We start from the raw sequence: 22140 nt of genomic DNA on the forward strand, positions 1-22140 counted from the left end.
TCGTACGTGGTTTTAAAATTTATATTTTTCTTTGGCAACAATTTAAAACGAGTCACAAAATCGAATAATATATCAAAGTTCAAATCAAAGTTTCATAGGGTAACATCCCTTAAAAGGAATAAAAAGAAAATAAGAAATCGTTTAGGAAGTTATAAAATTTCAATAGAGAAATAATTATAACTTTTATAGGGACCGTAATTATTTACATTTATGTTAAGCGATTTTAGCGCCATATTCATAATTAATTAATATTTATATTGTGTGCTTTAGACTTCAATATAATATTATCATTTTACTAAACGCAATATTAACTGGTGAAAACTAGATTTTTGTAGATAAATATGAAGTGTTGCAATATTAATGAATAATCTACTACGATAGAAATATATTTAGAGTATTATCTTATCAGTAGTAGAATTTGGTTAAAACAACTCTACGTCAAAATAATCAACCTTCGTCCCATTATGTTCGAAGAGTAACTTTGATTGTCTTTGTACCATACCGTACAAAGACAATCAAAGTTTAATCTATCTACTAAAAAGTTTTTCTACTCTAGCTTGAAGTTACCTATGTTTTATTTCTTACATGAAAGGTCTTAAGTTTGAATATTAAAAAGAAATTATATTTTCACATTTAAAATATTAAATGCTATTAATCTAATTGTTCTCTTAGTACATTTGGTGGCCGTTAACATAAAAATGACATTCTGAGAGCTGAAATTCCAATTTGTCGTAATTACTATTACCAAAATACAATATTATGTAAAAATACTTCAATATATTCCAATAGAATAGAAATTTAATAAAATATTTTGTAAGATGGTAGTAATTTAGTAATAAAACATTGCAACATTTTTCTTGTGTCTATCTTCCTTCTCTTTTTCACATTCATTCATTTTCATTCTATCAAAAAGAACGTGAGCGTGTGGCGGTGAGTACAATTTTTTAATGTAGAAAAAATACTAGTATCCTGCAAAAAGTATCGAAATAGAGTTGAAAAAAGTGTTTACTGAAATTGTTTATAGTGTAAAGTGTGTTTATATTGTAAAGTGTATTGTGTCTCGTTCGCCGGTTGGGCGAAGCTTAGCAGGCCGTTATTTTTCAAGATTATAGGGTCAATGTGCTCAGTCGGACGTATGGGCGGGTGGAATCCGCATTTTTGCGCATAAACCGCTTTATTATGGAATTCTCTCGGCTATTTCGCCGGACAAAGCCTCAGCTGTCTTTTGACGCACGAGTGACTTACCGTATCGATACCTAATTCCGTGTCGTGCATTTAGCTCAAACATAATTGCAGTCTACAGATGAAGATGTTCTTTGTTTTTTGACCCGGATGGTTTCTTCTCTCACTTTTGTTCTATTTTTCTACATTCCGTCGCCGTTATTAATTTTCTTTTTGATTTAAAATTTGAAAACCTGAATAAGTTATCATTTGTTCTCTAAAAAAAATTTGTTAAGAATTCATATAAATATGTCACCTTACTTCGATGAAGATGTTATGGTCGCTTCTAGAATATAATTATAAAGTACTGGCTATTTAGGGTTTATATGGCACACCCAGTGCCCTGAGTCATTTATTGTCAAATTGGTGTAAGTACAGGAAAATATCATTAAACTAAAATAGATTTCTGTGAAAATGTAAACAAAAATGATTAATCTTATCAATTCATCATATCTATGAATCAGATGTGATAATAATGTTTATCATATTTGTGGATGACAATCCTATACATTTTTTTAGTTATTATTTTAAGCAACATCCAAATAAAACATAAATATTATCTTCTTGGAGTCCATTACAATATGTTACTTTCTTCTTTATACTCAAAAAATATGTCTCCCTCGTGACACCCTTCAAACAAAAACCTAGTTATATTATACACAAGCTGTGCTCTGCGGTTACACCCATTTAAAAATACATACTTGGAAATTTCATGGTTTTAATATTTATACTACAAAACCCTACTTATTTTAAAACAAAAGTAGCCTAAGTTACCCCTTATAATATCAGCTAACTACCAGTGAAAGTCCCATCAAAATTGATCAGTCACTTCGGAGATTAGTCTGATAAACAGACAGACACTAACATGTTGGTATTTCAGTGTCTTTGTACAGGATTGATGAAATATCATCAGTTTAATTTAATGTAATTGGAATATGTAACTACTTTATTCTGAATATTGTAGGACCTAATATTTACTTTAGCTTTTTTTGTTTATTTGTATATATGGTTGTCCCAAACATAGGGAAATTGAAGGAATTAATTTTCACTATCCAGAAAAAATAATTATAAGAATTGTTTAGTTTTTTATTCAATATTACAATTTTATTAATTACTTTCATAATTGTACCTTATGTGTGGATAGAATCTTTTGTTATTATTTATTATTAATTAAAATCCTTTTAACTTTTATGCCATATTAATTAAAAATATAAATATATAGCTGGCAACACATCTGTTCAGCCTTTGTTTGTGATTCAAATTAGACCACCTTATTAGCAAATAAGGATATTTGTAACTGTACCTATAAGCCTTTTAATTAGGCATTTCTGTGGGTGGATAGATCGAAAATAAATGAGTTTATTATGCTAACAACGAGGTCAATTGCAAATTAATGGTATTTTATTAGTTTTGTCCAATTTGTGGACATTTTCAATACATTTATTCAAGAAATAAGTTTTAGAATTAGTATTAGGCTAGGCTCTTGAAGATAATGTGGTAATTATTAAAAAAAAACCACTTTGAAATCAGCTTCTTATGAGTATTTCTTATTATGTTCATAAAACAATACAATGTTATGAAGGTACAAAACTCTTAAAAATTAATTTATCCCTTTGCTTGTTGTTTTAACATTGAAATAAACATGTTTTGCATCGAATTTACAGCTGCTATAAATAAGGAACTAAGTACCATAAATGAGCTTTAACCTCCAAACCACACAGTTTACATGCAAGTGTATGCTGCTCCATATATGAGCACAAATTGAATCATTATTGGACCAGGTTTCCTTATATGGTTGTTTGATAAAGCTATATATTCATGTAAAGAATTGATGTGACATTTTTATTGCGCTAGGTGTAATTCTTATGCATTTAGTATCTGGTAATCGGGTTTTCGTATTCGATTCCCGTTGGAAGAAGTTGGAATTTCCGTCATGTTGAAGTTTTGTTTCCAGTTTTGACCGTGGGTTAATTTGGGGAACAACAATTTTGCCCATTTTTTGTTGTATTTACTGCATATTGCATGGTCCGCGCCAAAGTGCTAGTCCGCTATTAAGTTGTTGCGAGCAGAGTGGTGTTACTCAAGACCACACGAGACATGATATATTTTATTTATTATACTCGTATTACTTAAAGGTAATTTGGGTAGACAGGCGGTCCTAGGAGATTCGTGTTAACAATGAAAATTCTGTGTGTGACGGATTTGGTTCGTATGGTTTCGAATTGTAGATTTCGGTGCTTTCACAGTCCAAGAGTGCCCCGGATCCCCTTATCTTGCAGTGTGTTTTCGTAACGGCTAAAATTAACCATATACTAAGTATAATAGCAAGTCAAAGAAAGTATATATTCAAAGCGACAAACAAATATATATTATCTGAAAACAATATGTTATACTTGTTAGGGTTTGATACAATTAGGTCATCGTTAAGATAAGGGCCATTTGGTACAGATAAATCAATCGACCGATAGATAATAAATGGCTATCGTACGACGCCCGGAGGGTCATTTGACCGGAAGTCCGCTTCAGTGTAAGGCCCTATTTCGTATCAATTGGTCGTATATGAAGACTAATTAGAGTCCTACTTTTGAATGTTGTTCTACAGCTGAAAACGTAAAAGTTTGACGTCGAAACGTACATCGTAAACGTAAATCGAGGTTCAAATCTACGCTCACGGGAAAGGGTTTGAAGGTAAGCTTGTTCGTCCTGTACATTATCTTCTATTTATTACTTCTAAAATATCTTGTCTACGATGTATCCACTTGTTGGCGCAATTTAAGTGCTTCCTTTGATCTCTGTATCCAAGGGTTACCCACTCTTAGTTATTGACATGCATAGTACATTTTGTTCGATGGATCTAAATCTAATGTTCAAAACACCTGCAGAATATAATATAAAGTGGATCAGGATTTTAGAAATCATTTCACAATTGTTTGGCGCTACAAATATGAAAAATAATTATAGTTGATTTACAATTTTATTGTCTTTGTCACTTCAAAAAGTATACCCTTTAGTTACTTTCGAGTATTAATCTTCGTTACTCCACAAAATAACTTAGTACCATGGCATTTAATAAGATTTTTGTATAACTATAAGAGTTAGGATTTGTATCAAAATTCTCTATAGATAAATGCCATGGAATATCGAGTCACATTACCTGGCAAATGATACAAGACACAAACCCAACGCTATCAACATGGCGCCGGGAATACGACAGATGGCGAAAAATGATAGCCCTTCGCATCCGGTTTGTGCATTTTTAAATAACTACGACTAAGTGGGCTCGTGGTTTTGTAGGGAAAATACAAAAATACTATTCCTTCGCCCTTGGTTAAATTTAAAAGAAACAGTATATTCAAGTTGTTAGTTTCTTTTTATCGTGAATATGATAACAAATTTATATACAAGCGTTTAAAGCGAAGTTATAAAAAATAAAATTACCATATATAATTTTTACCGTATAATCTTCATACGTACCATTCCATAACGATCAATAATTGTTGTACTATTAATCTTTATGCATTTATGTATTTTGATAACGGATCAATAAATTCAAGTGGTTATGCTAGAACTGCTCGTTACACTTCTGAGATACCGCTTTCGAATTTTTTTTGCTAAAATTAAAAACAGCTGTGTCAAGTGCTACTGTGGGAATTTGTAGGGAGAAACTTGAATTGAGACATTCCAACTAGGTACTCAAGGATGTAACGCACTTGTCATCTACCTAAGCACAATTTATATTTGGCGTGATTACAATATTATTCGGTATACTGTATACCACTCTGATAACTAAGAGAATGTAATTTCATCCGTTTTTATCCATACCATGGAACTCGTTCATCCGAGTGCGCATTAGATCTGCTAAACCCCGTTTCGGCTCACCGAAGCTTATCGTAGCAAATCTGTACATATCTCTCGATGGTTCCGTTTTTACATATCAATGCACTTACAGTACTAACATTTTATACTAATTTGTTGCCTGTAAGTAAGTCGTTGTCATAATTTTCAAACATGATGTGTCCTATTTTCCTTTTTGCGATAACACGACTTTCTATAGAACTCTTTGTTCTGCAATCAATCTTAGTAAGTCTCACATTATCATTACTTGGCGATAGGTATAAAGATTTTCCCTATCTACTTTAGACTTATATGAAATAGACGTGTGAATATCGTAAATGTTTACGATGGTCTCTGCTATAACCATGTCGCGTTATACTACCGGTTAGCCTATCCCCAAGATACCTGATGCCGCATTGAAGCAAAGGTAAGTTGGCACGCTTACAAGAAAATTTGTAAAGGAAATTGGATAACGTAATAGCTCGCTTTTCGGCTACGGTTTCATCGTACTTTCATAAATCAAATTTTAGTTCCGTATTCAGGTTAAAATTTTTGTAAGCACACTATTTGTAGTTGTAATTTCTAATGCTTTTTCGGCATCTACTCATAAAAAAGACTTAGCTTCTGTGATATTTTGGAACTTGACTACAAAGAGCTTTGAACCAAAATGTAAAAAGGTTCTTTTATGTTGGTTTTCGGTGATTACGTATTATTCCCATCGTGTTTGTGTTAATGATTTTGTAAAAATAAATAAAGATTTCGGCTTATCTTCGATCATCAATAAGAACGCAACTCAACATCTTAAACGCCAATTTTTCTGAATATAACTAGGGAATTAAGTATCCGGAAATTTGTTAGAATAAAGACGTGGATAAAAGGTAGACTTAGAAACAAAGATAAGTACCGTCTGCGCCATAAAACGGTAGACTAACCTTGATCGGTTGGTAACCTGATGCCTAGTGGTAGGGTTGCCGATATCGGAAGAAAACTTACAAAGGAAGTACCTATAGCTATGTGTCGTATAGGTTATGTGTTTGAATCAGCAGTCTGCTGTTAGGAAAATTTGGTATCAACGAAACATTATTGATTGAATTGGTGCAATCAATTTTAAATTTTTGCTGTTTTAAGCGCGTCTTTATGGTTGGTAGGATTCTATATTGAAAGGGACTTATTATGTTCGGTCTGTCTTATTTTTACTTAACTGTATATTAAAATAATTACTAACTTAGATTTTGCTTAATTATTAACTAGGCAAATGTCGTAAAAAATATTTTAATTTTCTACGCTTTTTGATTTCGTGAAACTGTAAATTTATTAATGCTTACATTCTTAAATCTCGATGTGAATATGGTGTACAGTCTGCAGTAAAACAATAAATAATGAAAATCGGTAAAATCTGAGCAATCGGTAAAGTCTGAGTTTATTTTTATTTGTGCTATTATACTGGAAGTTAATATTTACACTCAAACGCGAATTTGTTAATTCTTATGTAGTGCTTCCATTAAAAAATGGTAGACATCGTTAGGTTTGAAGGGTTGTAACATCAAATTAAACGAACAGCAGTCGATATCAAGTGACTAAGTAGGGTTGGAGTTCCCAGTAGAAACCTACAAAGGGTATACACCTACAGTCTACACCGATACGTCATTGCTTGCTTATGAACCTTATTTGCACGCTCAATTTGCGGCGGAAATGACGAAATTGTTTGTACTATAGTCTGGTATACTGTGTAAGAAAGATTGGTACAGTATGTTTCTCTTTTGATGTGATTCGATGAATAAAACTTGAAGTCGTCTCTGTAGGTACACCCGTTCGGATCAGTATCGAATCTGTCCGAAAAGAAAGTTAATATGATGAAGCAAATGTTACATACAATTTTACGGAGGACCATAAGGTTTACGAAGTGGGGTTTAGCTCTCTAGTACTCGAGTGACTAACTTTGTTCATTATGTATGAAGTTTGTCTGAAACATAGTAGTCGTGGAATCGGAAATACCAGCAACTATGACGATTTATAATTGTGTGTGTGTATTAACTATGGATTTTGTATAGATACAGTCTACACTCGATTTTCAGACATACGCTCGATAATAATCAATACATTTAATTTGCACCAGCCAAAGGTCGAAATTTAATTATGTATGAAGAAAATATGTATGAGAAAGTAAAACATTAATGACCTTTAATGTCGACATACGTTTTTACCAATACGAATTCTTCGTATAAACGTTTTCCACAAACCGTTTTTGACAGTTGACAGTAACTAATCGTTTTTGACAGACAAACGTTGCCTGAGATAAAATTAATGTTGCAGCTTATAAAACGTTCATTACTGACAATATAAAACCTTGAATAGTATCCCTAGATTTCTTTTAATACCTTTTATGTATCGCAAATGATCTTAATCAAGGAGTAGCAACGCCTGACCGACCGTCGGATAAAAAGCTAAAGTGCAAGCCGCGCTTTGTAATGATTGATTGAAGTTGAACCGGAATTGCAAAACTTAGACCAGAAAATATAGATAGCCTCTTGAAAAAATGTTGTGGCTTGCAATGACAATTGGTTGTAATATCGAATATTGCGTTTGACGTAAAATACACAGAATACGATGCAATTTTCGCATTGACATCAGTAAAATATATTATACTGAAATGAAATAGTCTCTGTGGAGGAAGTACAATTTTGTAAGTTGTTAAAAGCTTAAAAATATAATGCTTTAGTGTCTTTAATTAAGACAATATAATAAATTTGGCATCGTATAGGTAAAAAGTTAAAATTCGCAACATTCACAAAATATACCATAGCATTAAAAATAGTCGCACGCTTAGGAAATAACGTTAAAATATGATTTTTTCAAATAATGCAATCTTGTCAAAACCTTTCAAATTTCCTGAAACCTTTCCGAACCGAAACCAATAGGACGAGTTATGGTCTGATTGAACTACCCACTGCGCGGTCTTATTTTTTGATCTAAGTATTTTCAATGCAAGCACTATGATTAGTTCTTTATCTATATCTTAAATACCACACAGGTTGTCGCCCCTAGGCCGTCTTGCACAATTATTATTATTAATACATACCAGTCCACATTCCATATACGCCGTCGATTGTATCCATTTCCGCTAGCGGCACCGATCATATGCATATAATCATGCATAGGTAGTGCATGTTGCATGCAAAACTGTGCTACCCATTTAGGTATTGTTCTTTGTTATGACTAAGCTTTGCTTTGTGCGTAAGTTAATCATAAACACTATGACTTATAAACTGCAAATGAGTATTGATTGCTATTAAATGTTATGTTTTAGAAGTAGCAAGTGATTTTGCAACCGATCTTATGGTTACTGGTCGAGTAGGTATTGAACACTAACCAGTAGGTACTGGGATTTATGTCGTACTTAAAGTCGACTAGAATGATGTTGCGATCCTAGAGGACTAGGTTAGGTTGCCTAATTTTTTTTTGTTTGTATAAAATACCAAGTGAGTAATAGGTACTTTATATTAATTACAATCTAGCCTAATTTAATAGTAATGAGTAATTCTACGCTAACTTAAACTGCTAAATAATCATATAATGAAGGTGGCGTCCTCTGACACTGCACTTCTTTGTTTAAATGTCTCTAACCACACCCTGCTACCCAGATTTATCCAGACAAGCGCCGTTGGTTGTTATGTTATTAGTGAGAATGGGTATAGCGATGGTTCTACCACCCTCGATGTATTATAAAATGCATATGACTCTCGGTGAAAAGAAATTGTTTAGGTAAATAAATGTGAGCGTAAAGATCCATATAAAACAGATGTTAATATGTTTGCGTCATTATTGTATTTACTAGTTTTTTCTAGATTTCAAGGTATCTTTTGTACTTCTTATTATGACGTAGGTATTAAAAGCTATTAAAAGAACAAAGAAAAATCTTGTCAATTGTTCATTTTAGATAATTTTTTCGAGAGATTGCAGTAAAACTGCAAATTGGAAATTTTATAGAATTGGTAAAGTTATTAGTGAAAATGATTATTATATTTGTTTTTAGCACTTTATTTAGCAATTTCTTGAAAATATATCTTAAGCTAATAGATTTTACTAGCGTTTGTAACTTTTCACCTCGCCGTTTATGGCTTTGAAACTGATTGTCACAGCAATTACTTCCGTTCTATCTTTCCATTCTGTGTCTCACTATTCATATACGTTCATATTGTGCTAAATTTATAATTATTACAAGTAACATTTTACTTTTTTTATTACTTTTTTATATCTCTAATAGTTTTTTAACTTCCCAGCTTCCCAAACGATTCATCCGCGAAATCTTAAATAAAATTTAATATTACTTTCAACTACAATCTCTTTCTTCCCACACAAGTGTAATAAGGACAAAAACTGAAATTGATGCACCGAACATAACGAGGCTTGAACGTAGCGTAAACCGAATATCGATTTATTAATCAATGTTTGAAATAACGAGGTACAGTAATTGCAGCGTTAGTCACAGCGTAATAACAAAGTGACTTTGCTTTCCGTGACTCATCGGCTGTGCGAAATAGATTAGTTTTCGGATTTAGGGCACAGTCATCGCGGATTTGATAAGTTTGCGGGTAATTGGAATTTGATTTCTCCAGAGATAACGTTGGATGATTTCATTGGTTATAATGAGACAACGAGCCAATTTAGAAAAGTTTTACAATGCTTTTTTGTGCATCTAATAATTATGATTATTGAATAAAAAGTTAATTGAATCTTATAAAAACTTGATCAGGTATTCGATTGAAAGTGAAAAGAGAAATTACAGTTTTTGTACACAAATATATTTTTTGATACAAAAATACACTTGAGAAAATTTTATGACAAGTAAAAAGGCTTTATAGGAAGGAACCAAAGGACCTAATAAAGTCAGCATTAAAACCAAAATATCTAGAATTATTTTAGAAAATTTTGATAGCGTGATTCAAACTATTAGTGACGCCATCTCTTGATGAGTTGGTACATATAAAACTCAATTCTGCGAAACTGTTTTCTTTTGGCATTGTTTTCGCCAATTTAGCACTAGATGGCGTCCATTACTAGGTCAATGAACAAAGAGAAAATTATATGTAATGTTATTCAGTTTTATCGCCAGAGGATGTGCGCATGTGCACAATTAAAATAATCAGCTTTCTACAGTGCTACCGGGAATATATCGTCAATGAGCGATTGTTATGTTAATGTATGACGTCTTGCGATGGATTCGTCTTGCGTTATCGTACTGGAGTTCAAAGTCATAGACTTCACCCTTACGCACATGATACAAATAGATTTTGATAGTTTTTATGTCTATCACGTTATTGTGGTTTAATGAGACTATCTGGCATGTACCAATTCTCTTTAAGTAGAAAGTAAATTGTACCAGTATTTTATCTGCAGCCTTCTGCCTTTTGTGAAAATCCTATCATATTTTTTCCAATTGTTTTCAAGATCGCCTTAACTAAATATTTTAGAAATTTCTTTTTTTATTTCAGTTACACTCAATAGACTGAAAAGCAGGAACTTTCAAATAACTGTTTATAAAAGAGTTATGAATTTATTTAAACACAGTTGCTTTACTATTGTGCTAGCCTAGGTATAATCTGAAAGTGATATTGGCAACTTCTTAGAGCAGCATGCAAGGAGCCGTATGGAGAAACACTTCCGTATCGTTTTCATTCGGTAATCATACACGTCGCATGTCAGTGAGCATGTGCATGGTAACGCGATGCGTTGTGACGCAAGTCTACTGGACCAGGAACGGTGGCGTTGTTGGGTTTCGGTTAATTAACGATTTAGTACCCTCAGTATGAGTTTTTACGTTCGAAAACGGTCACTGTTTACGTTTTAGCTCATATAGGCTACAGCGCCCCGTGGACCGTTTCGGAACTAAAAATCCTCAGTATTCGTTTCAAAAACGGAATAATAAAGGTATAAATTACATTAAAATGTAAAAATAAATGCATTGTTTAATATTTGTCAAATTAAATGTCGCTACAGTTGACTATTCAGTTTTTTAAAGCGAAATTTTAGTTCCGATACGATCTTCTATATGTCTGAAAACGTAAACGGTGACCGTTTTTGAACAAACGTAAAAAGTCATACTAAGTGTAGAGGTATTAGAAGGAGGAATTGGAATTTGTCTATTATTGGAGCTGATGAAGCTGCAGCCATAGAATTGCAATATAAGTATTGTTATTAGTTAATTTACGTAAATAAGTTAACGATGCTTGCTGTGCTTTGATGTTCAAAAACTTATAGCACATACGAATTGTGATGATGAAGGAGACTCCTTCATACTCATGGCAGCCGGAACACCAATGTAAAGAAATGTGTTTTGGTTTTGTGAGTAAAGTAGGTATACTCAGATGAGGCGTCCAAGGTTCACAGTAGGATATCCTCTTATATTACGGGCCCTTTAAATATGTTTATATCTCTAGACCTAGACCAAACGAGCATACGTCCCGCCAGGATATTGAACCCGGATGTATGATGGACGGATCCATACTAAAGTCATAAATCATATTATTATCAAGCTGGTTCTATTGTTATCGCGATAAAATGCCAAAATGTAATGTTTCTCACGACGACAGTAAATTACTTTTAAAGTATATGAAAAAATATAACGGCGAACGGTACTCTAATGCACGATCGCAAGTAGCTGTTTTTGTTCGTATGTGCTAAAAGTTTTTGTCCGTCTAACCGCATTTTCACGGTTGTGGTCGAGAATGCGTTTCATTTCGGTCGATAACCCGTTAATCGAACGACCCTTGCTGTGTATTCCGTTTTCCTGTTGCAACAAAGCCCTATTTGTGCGAAATGTTTGTGAAGAGAGATAGGGTTTTTTTACTCTACAGTTTAATTAGTTCATTTACCCCCAAGTTATTTATACTGAGTTTCGTTCGTCACTTATAAGTTATCACCTATTTACCTCTGTCAGTACATGATGTAGATGACTAATTCAGGAATGGAGCAGAACCGGTTTCATGGAAACTATTTCTTTGTTACTGCAACCAAAAGTTTCGCTAACCAAGGAAGGCCTATGTTCACATTAGACTAATAAGGATAAACATAAAATCATTTGGCGTCTCTTCCTCAGGTGCACTTATCGGGGTTGTTGTGGACAGGCTTGACGAATTTACGATCTGACGGTTGAACGCTACTCTGAATGGGTTTAAGCCTGTCCAAAAATAACTTTAATTTGACATCTGTCTTATAGCGTCTTACGGAACGCTGTATCTTATATATAAAGTTATCGTGTCACAATGTTAGTTACCGTACTCCTCCGAAACGGCTTTACTGATTTTCACCAAATTTTATATGCATATTCAGTAGGTCTGAGAATCGGCTACTATCTATTTTTCATACCTCTAAGTGGTAAGGGTTGTTCACCCTTAACATTTTTTATTTATATGGCAACACAACGTTTGCCGGGTCAGATAGTATTCTATATAATCATCATCATCAATAAGGATCAAAAGTTTGATAATTGGGTCGTTTCATACCAAAAATTTTAACGACAATTAACAAAACATACTTATCCTGGGAACAGCTCCAGCTTGACCTCCCTGTACTACGGGGTTTGATACATAACGAAGGTCTATTTTAATGGTTTGTGCCAAGTTACTTGCTAAGTTGCACGAACGATAGAACGTTTCAGTGCTGATGGACGACTTATATTTTAATTAATTATTTTTATATCGTATTTTAATGTGATGTTTTACATTTATTATACTATTAGCATACCAAATGTCGATGTAATGTAAATGCGGCAATTTGCAAAGCGATGGTAGATTGAGCAATTTCTCTCTCAAATTTGTGTGTAGGCGGGTACTAGTTACTCGTTTAGGATAGAATAAATTTTCTGATTCCAATCTAGTTCTAACTTTATATATCGGAAATTTGTTGTCTGATAATGAAAATTTATGGAACATAAATTAATCTTTCCGTAGTTTATTTTATTTTGCAAGCGAAGTCCTGAGAAATAGCTAGATTTTATAGATTTAGACTATTGTCAATTTCTGTCTTTTCTTAACTATTAACGTAACGTTCATTAGTATCATATTCGCAAAAATCATGAGACAAACAAAATTCATACCACTGAAATTCTCACAACTTTTATCTGTACCATATAATTAATTTTAATATTTCCTTTTTCAGATAAAAAATAAATCTAAAAATGACTTCCACATCTTTCAACGTTGGCCTTGGTGACGGCTCGCGCCTGTCTAGCAGGGTGCTTCGCCCCCCCGGTGGCGGACACACAGACATCTTCGGCGGAGAACCGGAGCCCCCACGCACGGGGCGTAGGCCCGCGCAAGCATGCGGTTGGTATTTTCATTACATCCTGACTGCCTATATACATCCTACTCTTACCACACTATCGTATATCGTAATTTATGGGGTAACCATGGATAAGTAGAATATTCTCTGCGCCATTGCATAATATTAGGAAGGATTCTTGTGCTTAGCGTAGGTATCATAAAAAGAAGTATCACAATAATATGAGCGTAGGAATCCATTTTCCAAGAGGTCAATGTCAACATGATTATTTTAGTAAAATTATTATTAATTCCATTAAACGTTTTTCACTTTTCACGTTTTGTTCCTTAAAAATCATTAAATAACATTGATTATAATGATCAAAATCCGCAGTTTTAAAAATTAATTGATGTGATTTTATTACGAAAAGTATTTTTAAATCTTACTTTGTTTACTTGTAAAAAAGTAAAAATAAATGTAAACGTCACTTGTTAATGTCACGTGACTTATTGACATATTGCGATGAACTAATGACATTTTGACCGACCCTGTGTGATTGGTTCAATGTGGCTAACATGATTCATATTTATTCATATGTGGCAGTGATTTGTCACATCGCCTGCGTACGTCGTTAAACGAATTGATTACATTTTGATAGCCCCGAGTACCATGATTGATGTAAACGAGCGCGCTAGACTTAGACGGACAGACAATACGACATAAATTATGTATGTATAATCGATACGGCCTCTATTCTGTTTGATCTGAAAGTAATAATTTTCTTTGTTCTTAGTTCGTATGTTATATTGCGTTGGGAGTTTGTCCAATAATAAGTTTCTAAGTAACGTTGTCTTGGCAAACATTGAAGATTGTATGTGAAGTGTGTCGCTTATCTTAATTGTAAATCCTAGTATTCTCTATTACTTACATAATATTTTGGCATGTTACTAAAGAATAGTTGGCTTATTGGATTTATTACGAAAAACAGAACTCCTTCTATTACTTTCCCCTTTTTCTATTTAAGATAAACGTATTTTTATTAATACAAAAAAGATACAAAGATATAAGTGTTTTCAAGTGTAGCTATTGTAAGTGCTACACTTGTAAACACAAAGTGTTAATATTTTAAATGATTTTATGTTATAACTGTGTCAATCAGAAACTATTACTTAATTTGCTTTATTTATTTATTTACGAAATCGACAGATTTATTTATCTACTAGCAGAACCCCGCGGCTTCGCCCGCGTAAAAGAATATGATATGACATACAAATAACTGTAATCGTAAATTTGTACTTTTAACAATTTTAACGATAAAGTAGCATTAATATTTAATTAATAAAACGTTTTTTTTTTTCGTCACTGTGTACCTAAATTGGTCAAGCTTTCTTCAGAAAGATACACTAAAACTCTAATTAGTGGACTGTAATGAAACTTTCTTTAAAATATAAGTTTCATGTAGGATGCAATAATTATTATTTACACTATTCCATAGGAACCGTCCATGTTATATGGGACCTTACATACAGTGGTTCTTTCCAGGGTCTCTGGCTGGGCGGTTAGAGCTCCCATTATTTAGTCTCGTACGACAGGCAGGGGATACTGTAGCCCTGTTCTAGCCCAAAGTTTTAATCCAAGGTCTATGTGTCTACCACATCACCATCACTATGTGTGGACATAACCACAACCATACCCCACGGCAGGACAAAATGTTGGCACGCAGGGTGTCCAAAGTAGTTGCGATGTACCTAATCAGTATACCAAAATGTAGGCCAATTCGAATAAACTTACGCATTATCATATATGAAATTTGCACCCGTCCACGTTGTCGTGTATTTGTCTGAATAGACGTTATCTGAAATTTCACGTTTCTAACTTCGAACCTAAAATATTCCCGTATACATACATTAACACTTCTTTTACCTCCTTTAACATTGAATTGAATTTCAAAAACATTCCTATGTACATATGCATCAATAAATACTTTATCAGCAAATTTCTGAAAGCTAATATTCAACACCAGCAGTCGGCAACCTGACACCCACGGGTGGTGTGTGGTCCGCGACTTTCCCTTGTGGCCCGCGGGCCTGCGCGTTACTAATAATTGGCCAAGCGCAAGTCAAACCCGCACCTGGAGGGTTCCATACAACCAAAATTTTCATTTTTTTTTAATTTCTAGTATTTAATATTGCAGCAGCCATTAAAGTACACACATTATGAAAATTTGAACTGTCTACCTCTAACGGTTCAAAAGTTAGTTGAAAAAATATAGCAGTTTGTTGTATGGGGACCCCTTTTTAGCTAGCGGCCACCGTTATGTATCCTCCGTAAGAATTTCAAATGTCTATCTATTACGATTCCAGAGATAGAGCCCTGTGACACACGGACAGACGGACAGACAGCGAAGTCTTAGTAATAGGGTTCCGTTTTTATCCTTTAGGTACGGAACCCTAAAAACCGCTGTTCTGCACTTCAGCACGCGCAATACATTCCCATGTTAAAAATATATGTTACGACGGCCCGTGGAATATCGCCCTACACTAAACTTCTCTGCACTCTGTTATTTTTCCAGACACGCCAAAGGGAGTAACTTCAATAACGGTTTTTAAAGAAACTTTCTTTACTTATAGTACCCTAATGGGGTTGATTGTCGAGTTGCTAAAAATGCTGAAACAGATGTGTAAACAGAAAGGCACAATGCATACACCCTTTTATAGCCGTCTTAAGGGTTGATCTAAAAAAAAACAGTGACTCAGATACTTCATTGAGTCCAATGATAATTTTTCATAGTGGTTGCTTCCAAATTAACGGATTATAAAATAAATTTCCAACCCCTTTTTTCAAAAAATAGTAAAATAAGTGATATATTAGTTACAACCAGAAAGCAAAATATCAATTTTCATAGACTTTTCTTCAAAATCTGCGGACTTCTAAACGAAGTTTCTACCCCTATTATACCCTCTTAACCCCTTAAGATTTTCCATAAATGGTGTTAAAAAGTTCTATCATTCTCAAGCAGAAAGCCAATTACCATTTTTTAGTTTCAGTCCTTGCTTCCAAATTAACGGATTTTAAAACAAAGTTCCATCCCCTATTAAACGTCCTTAAGGATTAATTTTTCAAAAACGGTGAAATAGGTGTTCTATTATTCTCAATCAGAAAGCAGAATACTAAATTACATAGACTTTGCTCTAAAATCTGCGAACTTCTAAACGAAGTTTCTACCCTTATTTTATCCTCTTAAGGGTACATTTTCCATAAACGTTGTTAAAGAATATCTATTATTTCGTACCAGAAAGCTAAATCCTATTTTTAAAGTCCTTGTTTCCAAATAAACCTCTGTCCAAATAAAGCTGTCAACCATATTTTACCAACTTAAGGGTAGATTTTCCAAAAATGATGAAATAGTTGTTTAATTATTTTCTATCGAAAACCCAAATACCAATTTTTATACAGTTTACATTAAAACAGGGGGACTCTCATACAAACTTACAACCCTTATTTAACCCAAATAAGGGTTGATTTTCCAAAAACGATAGTATAAAAGTTCCACTATATCTAACCAGTGAGGCAATGGCTAACTTTCAAAGTGCTGGCTTTCAAATTGGCAAATTTTAAAATTAGCTGTCAACCCTTATTTTACCAACTTAAGGGTTGATTTTACAAAAATGGTGAAATAGGTATTTAATTATTTTCTATCGTAAGCCCAAATACCGATTTTCATAGTGTTTACATCATAACTGGGGGAATTCCATACAAACTTACAACCCTTATTTAACCCACATAGGGGTTGATTTTCCAAAAACGGTAGAACTAAAGTTCTATTATATCTAACCAGTAAAGCAATGGCTAACTTTCATGGTGCTGACTTTCAAAATGGCAAAATTTAAAATAAGCTGTCAACCCCTATTTAACCACCTTTAGGGTTGATTTTGGAAAAACCCTTAGATTAGATTTTTATTACTTTAAATCAGAAAGCTAAATACCAATTTTCATCCAGTTTGCTTTAAAACTGACGGACTTTCATACTAACTTTCAACCCCCATTTAACCCCCTTAACGGTGGAATATCAAAAAATCCGTTCTTAGTGCGCATCTACATCATAAAATGAAGCTATATTTCAAATTTCACAATTGTAGCTTCAGTAGTTTAGTCAAAACCTTGATTAATACGTTTTGAACGTGAGTATCCTTTCGCTTTTATATATATAGATGATATCTAATACTTTATATTAAAGTAATAGCCAAAAAAATGGATTTATATTTTACGTTATAGATACAGTCACAAATTTGTGTGTGTGCATGTTAGCAAACAAAACAATAAAGAAATATATGATACATATAATATAAATGAAATATACGTAATACATATAAGGTAAAACGTCAGCTAAATAAATGAAATATATATTAATATAAGTAGTGATACCATAATGGTTGAAACTCGGCCTCTCGAACGAGGTGTCCGAGGTTCAAATCCCAGGCACGCACCTCTGATTTTTGAAAGTTATTAGAAATTAATTATCACTTAAAACGGTGAAAGAAAACGTGAAGAAACCTGACTACCTGAGAGATTTGTATAAAAATCTCAAAGGTATGTGAAGTCTACCAATACGCACTTAGCCAGCGCGGTGGACTATGGCCTAATCCTTCTCACTCTGAGAGGAGACCCGTGCCCAGCAGCGGGACAGTAATGGGCTGATGATGATGATGATATATTCACATAAATAATTATTATATGATAATAATAATAAATATATGATGATGATCAAACATTATTTAAATCTTAAATTTGTCGTAATTTTAATAATTTTACTCTTATTCTAGGTCAGAGCGAGGAGCCAGCGAAGCCGACGAACGGCGCCGAGACGCCGCGACAGAACGGGCAGGCGGCGGAGTCCCCGCAGGAGGCCGCGCCCCAGGCCGCGCCGGAGCCGAAGCCCGCGCCGGAGCCGAAGCCCGCGCCGCAGGAGAAGTCTGAGAGCCATAAAGCCGTGACGCCGACGGAGCCGAGGGGCGAGGCGCCGAAGCGTGTGCGCGTACCTCCAGGTGTGTTTTGTTGTTTTTTGTTTCTATGTGTGCGTATGTGTGTCTATGAGTGTGTGCGCATGTACGTGCAAATGTGCGTATGTGTGCGTGGTGTGTGTCTATGAGTGTGTGCGCATGTACGTGCAAATGTGCTTATATGTGAGCGTGCGTGTGTTATTGAGTGAGGGAGGACTCATTTAGAGAGTAAGCGAGCAAATGTTGGTGAGAGTAAGTGAGCGAAAAGATGAGTGAGTGAATTAGGGTGTGGTTTGGTTATATTTAAATACGAAGGTTACAGCGATTGATAGTTCATTTTATAAATGTTCTCTTTTTCTCTAAAAAATGTATTTATTAATTTTGGATATAAGGCGGATTAGGGTTTTTTAGGTATTTTGGATATAACCAGTATGGTTGGCAAGAAGGTACCATTCAGGTAAAACCACTGTTCTATATGGAGTTAGTTGCAGATTACAGTTTTGAAGGTGGTAGAACCCTTTGTGGTTCGACTCCGGCGGAACCACCGCCACACCTATTTCTACCTAATAACAGCAGTGTTAAACGCTGCTGTGTTCCGGTTTGAAGGGTGTGGTAAGGGAGACAGACTTTTCCGAGGCGTTCCAGCTTAGTCCTCAGGGGTAGCGACGCGTCTGTGGCCGACCTCAGGTAGGAATATCTAATCCTATCTGGGGTTGATATCACATGTCCATAGGCGACAGTAGCCACTTACCATCCGGTGGACTGCATGCTCGTCTGCTACTCCTATTTTATAAAAAAAAAACATACCATACCATACACATTACTGTCTATGGCACTTGTTATAGATTACTTCCTCTATTCTTGGCAAATTGGTAATTATAACATTGTTTCTTTCCTTCAGGTGGCTTCTCATCAGGTCTCTGGTAATGCAGGCCGGGCGTCCCGTTCGTTAAGATCTTCGCTGGGACCAGTTATGTTATTAGTTGCGTATGATGTGATGTGCCTTTGTTGATATCTGATGCTGTGTGCTCTGGTACAGTCCAGTCCGTTAATATGTGGTAGGGAAATTCTAAATTAAGCGTTGGTATGTGATTGGGTGGGGTTGCCAGGTTCGATACTAAATTAACTCCCATATTGGTGGCAAATTTTTAGAAGTTACGGGTCCTATTCTTAAAGAACTTTCTGAGATTTTAATAAATTTAACACTACTTTAATTCATACATAAAAATGTATAAGGAGTAGTTTTTCCAACCTTTTATTAAGCCTTATATTTTTATGAATAGGTGGTCCTAATTAAGGTGGTAGGGATGAAACAAGTCTTGTTATAAACAAGTCGATACTACAAATCCAAATAAGATCCAAACTAAGTGTTGGATGGACAAGTTGCTACTAAATTTCTAAGAATTTGTCATTATCCTGTAACATTATATGAAGTTGTAAGAACCTGGCAGCCCTAGGAATGAGAGAAATGAGCTGTGAAATAAAGTCGTCGATAGATTTACGAGCACAATGATGACGAGGTAACAAATACTGCCAAATTTATGTTCACTTAACAATATAAGCCCATTGATTGATAGTATCAAGATATAATTTTATTGGACTATTGACCAATACAAAACCTAAAGGTTTCGAGAAATTATCCTGTTATGTTTTTGTGTTATCATTGGTAAATTGGTAATATGCGTCGGCGCGGTCACTTCTCCGGTCTAAGCAGAGGGTTCCAGGTTCGAGGTTCAGTCCTAGTAGCCATTTAAATTATGGATTTAGATATCTGTTCAGGGGGATAGGGCTTGTATGTGGTTGGGAGTGTAGACGGCGTTATTTTATAGCGAATAAACATACTTTTCTTGACAAAAATCGATAATTTTAATCCTCTGTCAACTGTGAAGTGGACTCACGCAAACGAGCTGTGTTTGTAGCTAACGTGTTTTACCTATTTTAGAGCTAAGGTTTTCAAGGATTATTTCTTGACAACCCAAAAACAAATCGTTCTGAGTGTGGTCAACGTATTGGTCAATATGTATATTGATAGGAAATCACATTTTGTTTTTAGTGTGGCCAGTAATGTGGAATGTTGGTATATTGGTATATTGGTGGTCGTTGACCAGTTATTGGAGGGTAATTAGATTTTACTGTCATGTTAATGCACTCGATTGTACATTTGTTGGACTTGTGGTGCGCTGGTCCCAACCCAGCTTCTTAGCGTGGTCTTGCTTATGCCAGTGGAACTTTTTCATTTAAATCTCAGATACGCCTTACTTAACTTCAATTGAAATTACGACTTTTCCATTCAGTGACGTCACTGAACTGTCAAAGTCCCAAATGACATTGTTATGGAAGTGACAGATATATAATTATCTTTGTTTCGCTGATGTTAAATTCCCAATAAGGCGTGTCTATGGTTTAAGACTATGGTTCTTGTGTTATCCTCGCAAATTTACTTTCTATTTACTCCACAAAGTCTCCAGTACATTTATTTACGTACTATTTAGAATTTTACATTTTATTTTTATTTTTCACGTTTGTTCGCTTAGTGTCAAAATGGCAATGTGCTGGCCAAACTCTCTAGACTTATGGTCACAATATTGGTGGTTTACGATTTTATAGTTAGGCTCAAATAATTTACTCAAAACTGGCATTTTTCTAATTTTAATGTATTTGTCAAATTTTTGACTTTTTATCGTATATATTTAATTCACAATTACGAGTATATGGCACCGGTAAAATCAAAGGACTCAATTCAATATGTGAAAAATAGTATAAAAACGGAATTTAACGCGATCCTTAAGCGGGGTCAATAACAACACAAATCTTATGTTACTAAAAAAATAGTCGTGTCAGCCAAAGCTGGTTCTCCTATTATCCATGGCCAGAGAATCTTCAACTCTCCATCATAAATTACCTTGCTGGCGTAAATAACAAACTATTTTTCACAAATTGAATAGTGTCACTTAAATTCCGTGGGTGCGTATGCTTTCTATCAGTATTTGATCGGTTTTTATTGTGATAAATTGTTGTATTAGGTACGGAAACTGATAGGAGCGTACATGAATACATCGAAATTATTGGAAGTGGGTTACGATACTGTTGACTGACGCGTGCCTCCTACGTACTTAATATTAGTAGCAAAGTTTGCACCTAGCGTTTTTATTATGGAATAATAATTTTGTATGCCTTCGCCGGCAAATGCGATTATGTATATTGATAACGATAATTGTATTTTTATATGGATTACAATGCAATACAACTTTATATGTGCGTTTTATTTTTGTACCCTTGTAACATTATTAGTTTTAGTAGATATTATTTTAATCAAAGTGTTATAAACGTAATCAAATACTATTATAAATTATTAGTTTTAAGGGCCGCTTTCCTGTCACGCGTTTGTATTCGTGTGCGGATCTGATCCGCAGGCGTAGCACTGCACGATGTACCCTTCGTACATCGTTAGAGCGAAATAATTCACGTATACGGGTTATAGATGGGATACACGTGTGGACGCATTCCCGCGTGACAGGAAAAAGGCCTTAAGGCCTAACGATATTGCTGCTACACCATTTGTGTATTTTTCAATAATGTAAATTTCTGTAATTTGGTAATATGATAAATGTGTGGCTGGGCAGGTTAAAAGAAATAAAAAGTTTGGAAAATCCAAAAGTGCACGACTCATAATGCTCATTTAATTATGAAATATAAAAAAAAAAAAACTTAAGTCGTTCAAAATTAATTGCCGAAAAAACAGCTGTAGTAGGAAGAAGGTACTGCACAAGCGCCCCTGGTGGAATAAATGTACATAATATCTATAGATATACAGTCTTGTAGTTTT

At 34.4% G+C, this 22140-nt stretch overlaps 1 protein-coding gene across 1 annotated transcript; it reads left to right on the forward strand.

Annotated features, from left to right (window-relative positions):
- Positions 1 to 858: 858 nt before the first annotated feature.
- On the forward strand, positions 859 to 21566 carry LOC140745572 (uncharacterized). Its single transcript, XM_073077511.1, has 4 exons — positions 859 to 930; positions 13213 to 13379; positions 18138 to 18359; positions 19216 to 21566. Exons 2-4 carry the CDS (start codon positions 13232 to 13234, stop codon positions 19239 to 19241), a joined length of 396 nt encoding a protein of 131 aa, XP_072933612.1. The 5' UTR covers positions 859 to 930; positions 13213 to 13231; the 3' UTR covers positions 19242 to 21566.
- The last annotated feature ends 574 nt before the right edge of the window (positions 21567 to 22140 follow it).

The sequence above is a fragment of the Epargyreus clarus genome, unplaced genomic scaffold (assembly GCF_041222505.1).
Source record: "Epargyreus clarus isolate Ecla_fem2 unplaced genomic scaffold, WU_Ecla_fem_2.2 ptg000010l, whole genome shotgun sequence".
NCBI lineage: Eukaryota > Metazoa > Arthropoda > Insecta > Lepidoptera > Hesperiidae > Epargyreus > Epargyreus clarus.

Excerpts from the sequence above, each read along its gene's own strand:
- LOC140745572 (XM_073077511.1), top strand. The coding sequence starts at position 13,232 with ATGACTTCCACATCTTTCAACGTTGGCCTTGGTGACGGCTCGCGCCTG. Across the intron at positions 13,380-18,137 it reads TAGGCCCGCGCAAGCATGCG|GTCAGAGCGAGGAGCCAGCG; the intron begins GTTGGTATTTTC and ends CTCTTATTCTAG. Across the intron at positions 18,360-19,215 it reads GCGTGTGCGCGTACCTCCAG|GTGGCTTCTCATCAGGTCTC; the intron begins GTGTGTTTTGTT and ends TCTTTCCTTCAG.